Genomic DNA, 9,637 nt, shown 5'->3' with positions numbered 1-9,637 from the left:
TTCTTTTACGCTTGTATTATTCTCTGCTTCTCCTGGTCCGCATGGTTTAAGCAATGATTCAACAAATTTAGAAACATGTGACCGACATGGGATTTGGAGGCATGCAAGCAGACTATGAAAGTTTTGAATGATCGCTAAATTAAGTGCGTGTTGCAGTGGAATTAGATTATTACACGGTACAACCGTTGCTAACGCATATGCATGCACACAATAAATCAAGAACGTATTTTTCGTTTCATGGTCACTTTTTGTTCTGATTGCATCGGTCACTTACGATCGTCACTGCTGTGGCCTCTTCGGTAACAGCTGCAGGGATGTTGCGGCGTCTCTCGCTCAGGTGTCTCTCTCATTGGCTGCCGCGTTGCTCCTCTACTGGGAAAGCGACGTCACCAGTTGGTGCAAATTAGCATCCCTCTTTGTGAGGCAGTACAGTGCTGCAGTGGCGACTTGGTATAAAACCCTCAGTTAGAACCGGCAGAGCCTTCTGTAGACGGCTTGGGTCGGACCTACATTTCTCACTCACGCTCGCAAGACACACGCCACACAAAGGGAAGAATGCGAGAAATCGTTCATATTCAAGCTGGCCAATGTGGCAATCAAATTGGAGCAAAGGTAAAATATAATATTTATTTTATGAATAGCCTACTACTTTTACTTTAAACTGTGGAATATAATAGCCTAAGTAATGCGTAAGTGACTACCACATCGCAACTTTTTACAGCGAAGGTGGTTATCACTGCAATTGTATAACTTAGAATCACTTAAAAATGTTTACTCAGCTGAATGATTTGTACGACTTTAAGACAAAATTTTGTTTTAGAATTTATATTGTAAAATCGCGGGCAAATGTAGTGTCCTGCTTCAGACCTGAAGTGATGTGCGTGCGGCTATTATTACATTTACCGGTGTGCCGCAGAATGCGACCGCTTGATTTCCGTCTCTCTGCGCTTGAATTGGCTGACTAAAACCTTAAAACCACGCCCAACAATGTACGCCTTGACGGAAATATAACTTCCTAAAGTGTTAAAGTTCCAAAGTATCATAAACACAACCATCTGTCAGCAAAGCTTATTTAACAATTAATCTTTCCCATGCGGTGAAAGTGGCCGCGTCTGTTTTATTGGAAGCAGGGTTTGTTTAAACCCTCCCAATAGATAGTTTTGCATGACTAAAACTTATTTAAAGTCTACAGCAGAGGTCAGCAATACAGAAATATTCATATCTGACAATCCCTCCTTTTTTGTCACCTGCCACGCCCTCTGACTGCAGAGGACGTAACAAAGGCAGGGGCTCGGTTCTGCAGTGCAATGACTGTCGAACATTAGAGGGTGCAAAATATTCGCCTCACATCCCACAGGCTCGTCGCAGACGCAGTGGAACTGGCTGCGACACTGCGTATAAGAGAGGCCTTGAATTTAAGGACTGTGTGCTGATGGATAATGTTTGGTTATTCAAAGACTGCACGCGTTTCATTTATATATACCCTTGTAATCCCTGGGGGAATCCTTGTTTTTGACATTGATGACTTATTTGAATATAAACAACCATAACAGATATTGAGTGCTTTTTGAATTGTACAGTAGATTAGGAATCGATTATTTTGGCAAGCATGGCTACTTTTCTTGGATGACTCTTATGCCCTAGAGCTGTGATTTATGGCAAACAGTTGTACAGTATGGATCAGTAGGAGAGAAGGTTATGTCTTTGAACCCCCAATACAGCTTCTGTGAAACTCAGAGGGAACCATTTCCTATTCAACAGTGAGGATTTACAACAGATTTTTTTTGTCCAGTCATTTGCCTTATTTTGCCGATGTGGCCTGTTACCCTCACAGCCTCCATGTTCTCAGCATCACTGGTGAAATCTGAGAGTGCAAGGCCTCCGTCGTAAAGGGTGAGGCCAGATGCTGCTCTCCTAATTACTGCCAATGGGAAACAGGCATTTACTTGCAGTTTTTGTAGTTTCATTGCCAATTAAATTTGGAAACATTTTTATATTTTTTGTCTTCAAATCAAGTAGATGGGGAGTATGTGTTAGTAAGTAGTCTTTATTTACCCCACCCCTTGTGAACCTTAGGCTGTGAGACAGGGCCTTTAAAGATTTTTGTAATCCCAGGGTATAGTAGACCAGGCTATCACAAGCGTGATGGATGCAGGCCAGCCCATACCATGCATGTTATTTGTCATTGTCTGCTCATCTTAAGAGAAACTCAGCAGGAGATGTTATCTTGGCTGGGGAGTCGAAATGCTTATTCATTCTGGACTTCGTCAGTTTGATACAGATGTCTAATGGCTGTTTTCTGACCTTCAAGTGTTACTGTAGTAATTTCGGGCTTTTTTCATGTATTACCCTCAGTGGGGATCCAGTAAATGTTTCATCCTGTTGCACCCTCCCTCCCCCCACCCAAAAAAAAACATTTCCATGCAGAAAGTGTTAGATGTGGGCGTGTCTGAACAGATCATTTCATCATATCACACTTGTGAATGCAATCATATAACGGAGCAGTATTCATATTTCATTCTTCACTGATTCATCCCAGTTGTGGTGAGACATCCACACTACAAGCAGCAGTGATTACATTGTTAATTCACGTCAAAAGCACATTCTAGGACTGCTCAAAAGCAGGAGGTTTTGTACTTCGCTCAATAGCACATTTCTTATTCATTATTAAAATTTTGGATTTGAATTAATCTAAAAAGCATTTACTTTAAATGACAAGAAGCATTAAAAATATGTTTGGTTTTATAGAATGAAGGTTAAAAACAATGAATTTTCCCAGTCTGGTTATAGATGTCCTATATTTATTTACTTTATACTGTAGTTAATACTAGAATACTAGAGAAGCTAAGTGTTTGTCATGTTAGATTTTCCTGTAGTTTTTTAAAACCCAAGAACATGCTGTTTTCAGTTCAGTATCTGCAGCCTGAAACCCAGTTAGCTGATGATATATCTTAACGACCTTGCTTCTTTTTCAGTGAACAGAAGGGTATACTGCATTTATAATGCACCAAAGACTGCTCTTCTTTCACAAAAAAAAACTTAGTTATTTTTTGTTAGCTCAAACATAGTTTGTGGTTTTGTGAAATGAGAACCACCCCTTCATGGAAGACTTGCAGAAATATGTATAGAAGACTGCAGGTGAACTCATTCTCTGGTTCTGCTGGCTGTCTTGCAGTGCACAATGAATGACTCAGCTTTCATTGATCTCAGCTCAGGGAGGGACAGAGAGTGCTGGAGCTAAGAGGAGCTACAGCAGGCATAGAGAGAGAGAGATATCAGTCTCTTGATAGTTTTTCCACACAAGTCACAAATGTAGACCATAATCCACCACTCCAAGGTCATTTTATTGGCCATCTGATTGGAAAGGATTGCCACAATGGAACACTTTTATAACACTGTGATGAAGAGATTGTTAGAATGTTAATTGGCTATAAAACAATCTGAAGTGTTTTTAATTTATCTGTCTAATAGACCTCTGGACTTCTATGTGTGGAAGGCTTCCATTATGTCATCACTTTACCATGTCTTCTAATTTAAAGCAGAGGCTAGACAGGCCATTATGTCAGCCTCCCATAGCCACTAGAGAGTTGGGACAGGGGGCTGACATAATCTGATGACATAATGCAATTTCTCTGGGGGTGGTATGGCAGGCGGTGTTGTTCCACGTATTAACCGCATAAACAATTTATCAGCTCAATCTTGACTTCATCATCAAGACCTGAAACACAGAAACAAACACCCCATGCAGGCCAAGTTTCCAGAAAAACTGGCAACTGTAAAAGCAGGGGAGCTAACTAGCAATGGGCTAATTACCAATTCAGATGGCCAGTTGACATCTGCTCTGTACAGGGGAGGCACAGAAATGATCATTAGCATGCTGGAGCCCACACTGCCATCTTCCTGTTGTGGATGGCGGTGGGTGGGACCTGGGGTGGGAGGGGTGTTGGCTGAAGGGGGTTGAAGAGAGGCCTTTGTTCAGCGGTGCAGGAGGAAGACATGAACGAGGGAGTGGCCCTATGATCCATATAACGGAATCAAGAGGAAACATCCAGGATATTAATTTTATCCCACCTCTGGTGACAAATTTAGGGTAGCTTAATTATGGCTCATTATCAGAGGCATATTTAATGTCTTTTGCTTTGCTGTTGATTGCTCTCTAAGGTCTGGCTTTCTGTGCTCATCTCCTAATATGATTCTCACACGAGATTTCTGTATTCCTGCACTGCTACAAAATCATAGATGGCCAACCGAAGAACGTTCAAGATACAATTTTTAATAAGAAATTTAAATGTACTCTGGTCATGTGATTTTCCTCAACAGGTCGATCTTTTCTTTTGGAAGTCTGTGATATGTTTGGCCCCTAATTAATGCCGTCTACAGATTAACTACAGTGAATGTGAAGATGTGGCGATGTTTTAGATCATTCCAGTGGAGCAGAGCGTTTACCTCAGGCTTTTCTGAAGAGCAATACAAACATGCAATACTGATACACATGTGCTGGGATACGCACGCACATACACACACACACGGAAGTAATGCAGCGGACATCATTAAGACATGTCCATATTGTCCTGGGTGTGCCTGCTGTTACTTTTCCTGTTTGTCTGAAAGGGCTCTGTGGAGCTGAGGCAGACAGAGCATGCTCCCATTGTAAGCCCCTCCCAATATGAGCATACAATCGCTCACTGAAACGGGACAGAGCATTCGCGTGATTGTGGCTCACGGCCCAGTTCCAATCACCAGGCTCGTCCACCGTGTTGTCTGGATGGAGTACAAAACAAGTAAAATGAAAAAAAAAAAATGGAAATAAAAACAAAACTCGGGAACTGGTTTATCAAGCAGCAGACTCACACAATCTGGGCTCAGATACAGAGCACTAGAGTGGACTTGAGGGAGTGCCGCTGGTGTGGGAAAAATACTAAGAGAAAACAAATTGAAAGGGCTCCTATCAGTCTTTTCAGTACAGAAAACATGAAACCAGTTGAGGTTTCTTGTTTTTTAATTGAACATTTGGGAGTGTGGGCACATTCTTATGAATGCCTAATGAATCTGCTTTGGCACAGAGCTCATCATCCAGTGAGCCACATCTCTGTTATTCGAGTAGTTATGGTTTTAATCTCCTTCTTTTTTTATCAGCATGTTTCTGTTTGGTGTGTCATGGAATTGACATGAAAGTGGGGTTGTGACCTCTAGCGCTCATGTCGCCTCCTCGTTCAGTGAAAGCCGGCTCCAGCTGAGCTCGGCTGATCCTCGGGGACACGCTGGAGCTGTGAAAGTGCTGATCTTTGCGGATGTCACCCCAGTTGCTCTGTTCGGGACGGTGTCCTGACAGCACCTGCTCCCTCTCTTCCTCTGAAAGCTCCTCTGAGAGCAGCCTGGGCCTGTGCCCGCTGTGTGCCCCCCTCTTCCCCCTGCCCCCCCCCCCCTTCCCCCTGCTGCCTCTGCCCTGCCCCCTGCTCCCCCCCACTTCCCCCAACCCCCCTCTGCCCGCCTCTCTGCCACCATCTCTACCATCCTCCTGACTCTGCAGCTCCATTCAGCAGCAGACACCGCCAGGATCCACTGTGGATTACCGCCCACATAGCAAATTATAGAGTTCTATATACAGGCACTGCTGGTGCCTTCAGAAAAATCCACCTTACAGTAAATACTGCAGTGGTTCCCAACCCTGCTCCTGGAGATCTACCATCCTGTTGGCTTTCACTCCAACCCTAACAAAGCACAACTCATTCCACAGCTAGAGATCACGTTGAGCTGCCAATTAGTGGAATCACGTACAGTATGCCAGATTATGGCTGAAATGAAAATTTGGTTGGTAGACTTCCAAGAACAGGGTTGGGAACCACCAAACTACTGTATCATGTGGCCTTATGCTGGCACTTACTGAGGTTTTTTTATTTTTTTTTATTTTAGTAGGCAAATATGTTCCTTGGCCTTTTTTCATACTGGAAACTGAGAAAAGTAGAATCCAAATTGAGACCATTGAGAGCAGAACTGACAGGTTAAATATTTCTTGCCACCCTATGCACATGCATATTCATACTGTATATAGTATACCTTCTGTGTATACAATTTCTGCCCTCATAATATATTTCTCTGTGTGTTGACATACTGTGAGTGTACTTGCAGCCATTGAATTCAAGGCAAAGTTTTTGTACGGCTGCACACTCAGTTGGTCTGCTTTACTGTTGCAGTTCTGGGAAGTGATCAGTGATGAACACGGCATCGACCCCACCGGAAACTACGTAGGAGACTCTGACCTGCAGCTGGAGAGGATCAGCGTCTATTACAACGAGGCGTCCTGTGAGTGGCTCGTTACTAATGAAGTCCTGTACTGCTCAGAGCATAATAAGCAAAAGTCAGCCAGAAAGAAAATATGTCGCTCTAGTCATTTCATGCATTCAAATTTTCGTATCATAACAAATTGGGATGAAATTGGGATCACTTGAAAATATGTGAGTACATTCTCTCCAATATTGGAAATAGGGGTAAATGATAGAAATGGTTTTGGCAGGTGTGAGGTTAGCTGGTTGAAAGAATAATGGATTGGTGTCCCTTTTCTAATTAATCCCTTGTCTTTTTTTTGCCTACTTAGCCTCCAAGTATGTGCCCAGAGCCATCTTGGTGGACCTGGAGCCTGGGACCATGGACAGTGTTCGCTCTGGAGCCTTTGGCCATCTGTTCAGACCAGACAACTTCATCTTTGGTCAGTGCAGTCCCTGGGGGGAGGGGAGGGGGGGGGGGGGGGCGGTTTGGTCAGCAAAGACAAGGGCCTTGCTCATTGACAAAGAAACTGATGATGCCCTGGAAAAAACAACCATCATATAATTCTGATGCATCTTTGAGTTTTAAACGGTGCACACTGTTCATTAGCAGTTAAACATTATTTCTACTAGTGACTGAAATAGCATGTGGATCTTTAATAGAGAAGAAATACTGCACGCAGGGCCGGTACCATGTTGTAAATTTAACAGTCTTCAGAAGCAACTGTCCCCATTTCAGTCTGAGGTCATTCGCCCTGAGGTGTAGGATGAGCGGCCTTATTGACAGCATCTGTCCTTGGCTGTACCGACAAGGGTGTGGTGCTGCTCTAGTGCTGCATCCGTCAAGCCTGGAGAAATCAATGGCTTTTATTAGACCAGTCGGGGGGGGGTCTGCTGCCGTGGGTCTCTGAGAGATTCATCACTCAACTGACTGGAGTTAACTCTTTCACTCCCAAACAGTGCGGTTGATGAAATGAGCCTTCATGGTAAAGGAGTCAACGGACCTCTTGCAAGAATTAGGACAAATATAATAATATCACAAACACAGAGGACTGTGTAATTTCATATTGGATTCATTTTGTGCTGTTTGAAAACACAAAATAATGCCGTTCCATGATATGTAAGGTCATAAGTTTTATTGCTGGATTTGAATATTTGGTGAGAATGAGGGACATGTAAAGAAAAGAAATGAATGGTTCTGTTGCTGTAACCCCACAGGCCAGAGTGGAGCAGGGAACAACTGGGCCAAGGGCCACTACACAGAAGGGGCGGAGCTGGTGGACTCTGTACTGGACGTGGTGAGGAAGGAGTGTGAGAACTGTGACTGCCTGCAGGGCTTCCAGCTCACCCACTCCCTGGGCGGGGGCACCGGCTCTGGCATGGGCACCCTGCTCATCAGCAAAGTGCGAGAGGAGTACCCCGACCGCATCATGAACACCTTCAGCGTGGTGCCTTCCCCGAAGGTGTCCGACACGGTGGTGGAGCCTTACAATGCCACCCTGTCCATCCACCAGCTGGTGGAAAACACAGATGAGACCTACTGCATCGACAATGAGGCGCTCTACGACATCTGCTTCCGCACCCTCAAGCTGGCCACGCCCACTTACGGGGACTTGAACCACCTGGTGTCGGCCACCATGAGCGGTGTGACCACCTCCCTCAGGTTCCCTGGGCAACTCAACGCCGACCTGCGCAAGCTGGCCGTCAACATGGTGCCCTTCCCCCGCCTGCACTTCTTCATGCCAGGCTTCGCCCCCCTTACAGCCCGCGGGAGCCAGCAGTACCGCGCCCTCACAGTGCCCGAGCTCACCCAGCAGATGTTCGACGCCAAGAACATGATGGCCGCCTGCGACCCCCGCCACGGCCGGTACCTCACCGTGGCAACAGTCTTCAGGGGACGCATGTCCATGAAGGAGGTGGACGAGCAGATGCTGGCCATCCAGAGCAAGAACAGCAGCTACTTTGTGGAATGGATCCCCAACAACGTGAAGGTGGCCGTGTGCGACATCCCTCCCCGCGGGCTCAAGATGTCCGCCACCTTCATCGGCAACAGCACGGCCATCCAGGAGCTCTTCAAGCGCATCTCGGAGCAGTTCACCGCCATGTTCCGCCGCAAGGCCTTCCTGCACTGGTACACGGGCGAGGGCATGGACGAGATGGAGTTCACCGAGGCCGAGAGCAACATGAACGACCTGGTGTCCGAGTACCAGCAGTACCAGGACGCCACCGCCGAGGAGGAAGGGGAGATGTACGAAGACGACGATGAGGAGTCGGAGATCCAGGGCCAAAAGTGAACATTCCAGAAGTAAATTACTCTCGAACCGTCCAAGTGTTCAGAAACCTCTCTGTGTTCTCCATGCAGACCAAAATGGGTCTCTTTGCCTCTCCTAGCTGCCCTAGGATTCTACCTCCCTTTCAGTGTTAGTTTTTCTCTGCTAACTGTTTAGCGCCAGTTCCTAGTTCACTGACTGTATCATTGCTTTTACTGGTAATACCTGACCTGCAGAAAAAACGTTTGCCAGTTCTATACAACTGACTATTCAGTTTAATTGTGCAAAAATAAAGTAGTTTCAAAACTGACCGATGAGTTCAAACAGCTCTCAGTTGTTATTTTGACCATTTCAACCCCCCCCCCCCCCTTCAGATTGTTTTATTTTCTACTCAATTTGAATATGCCAGTTTTTACTTTTTGGGGAATTCTCAATAAATGTACTGCTGTCAAAGGAAGTGCTCTTGTTTTCACAACATGCTTTAAAAGTGCCTTTTTCGCCTTCACATTCAATTGGGAACACCCAGTTTTTCACAGAGGAAATTCATGAGAAGGGGTAAAGTAGCCCTGCTAATGTTAGACTAATAGTGTGACTGTCCCCTGTGTAAGTGACCTAGATGGTGGATAAAAATATCTGTGCTCCCAAGGTTTAAAGTATACCTTCAGCAATGTGCTGATAATAGGGGACTGCGTTGGCTGGATTGGAAGGAGATTTTTATGCTGTTGGATTTCTCCGCAGCCTTCAGAAAACAAGGCAAATCACATGGTAGCAGCACAGCCATTTGCAGAGCCAAAAGAAAATATCCCTGAACAAAGCAGGCTTTGTACCAGTGAAGACATTGACCTGGCTGTAGCTCTGAGTGCTGACTAATTTCAGATGATTTCCCACAAATGCCTTGGGGATGATGCCTCCAGCTCACCGTACAGTACCTCTCTTTGTGGTGCACAGAAGCATCTTTTCACTAGCTTCTAAAGATGGCTCAACAGTAGGTATTTATTCTTGCTATGAATATAAATGTTGATCTGTTAGAATTTTCTGTAGCTGCAATATCATTTAGGATTCTTTTCTTCTTCTTTTTTTTGACTTGTTTTTTTGTTAGCTAAT

The 9,637-nt window shown here is 45.0% G+C and overlaps 1 protein-coding gene across 1 annotated transcript; it reads left to right on the top strand.

Annotated features, from left to right (window-relative positions):
• Positions 1–434: 434 nt before the first annotated feature.
• LOC135241485 (tubulin beta-3 chain) lies at positions 435–8,843 on the top strand. Its single transcript, XM_064311943.1, has 4 exons — positions 435–612; positions 6,195–6,303; positions 6,596–6,706; positions 7,482–8,843. The coding sequence occupies exons 1-4, from the start codon at positions 556–558 to the stop codon at positions 8,555–8,557; spliced, it is 1,353 nt and encodes a 450-aa protein (XP_064168013.1). The 5' UTR covers positions 435–555; the 3' UTR covers positions 8,558–8,843.
• Positions 8,844–9,637: the final 794 nt, after the last annotated feature.

This window comes from Anguilla rostrata, chromosome 16 (assembly GCF_018555375.3).
Source record: "Anguilla rostrata isolate EN2019 chromosome 16, ASM1855537v3, whole genome shotgun sequence".
Taxonomy (NCBI): Eukaryota; Metazoa; Chordata; class Actinopteri; order Anguilliformes; family Anguillidae; genus Anguilla; species Anguilla rostrata.
The sequence above is the reverse complement of the archived record's forward strand: the minus strand, read 5'-3'. Positions and strand labels throughout refer to the sequence as shown.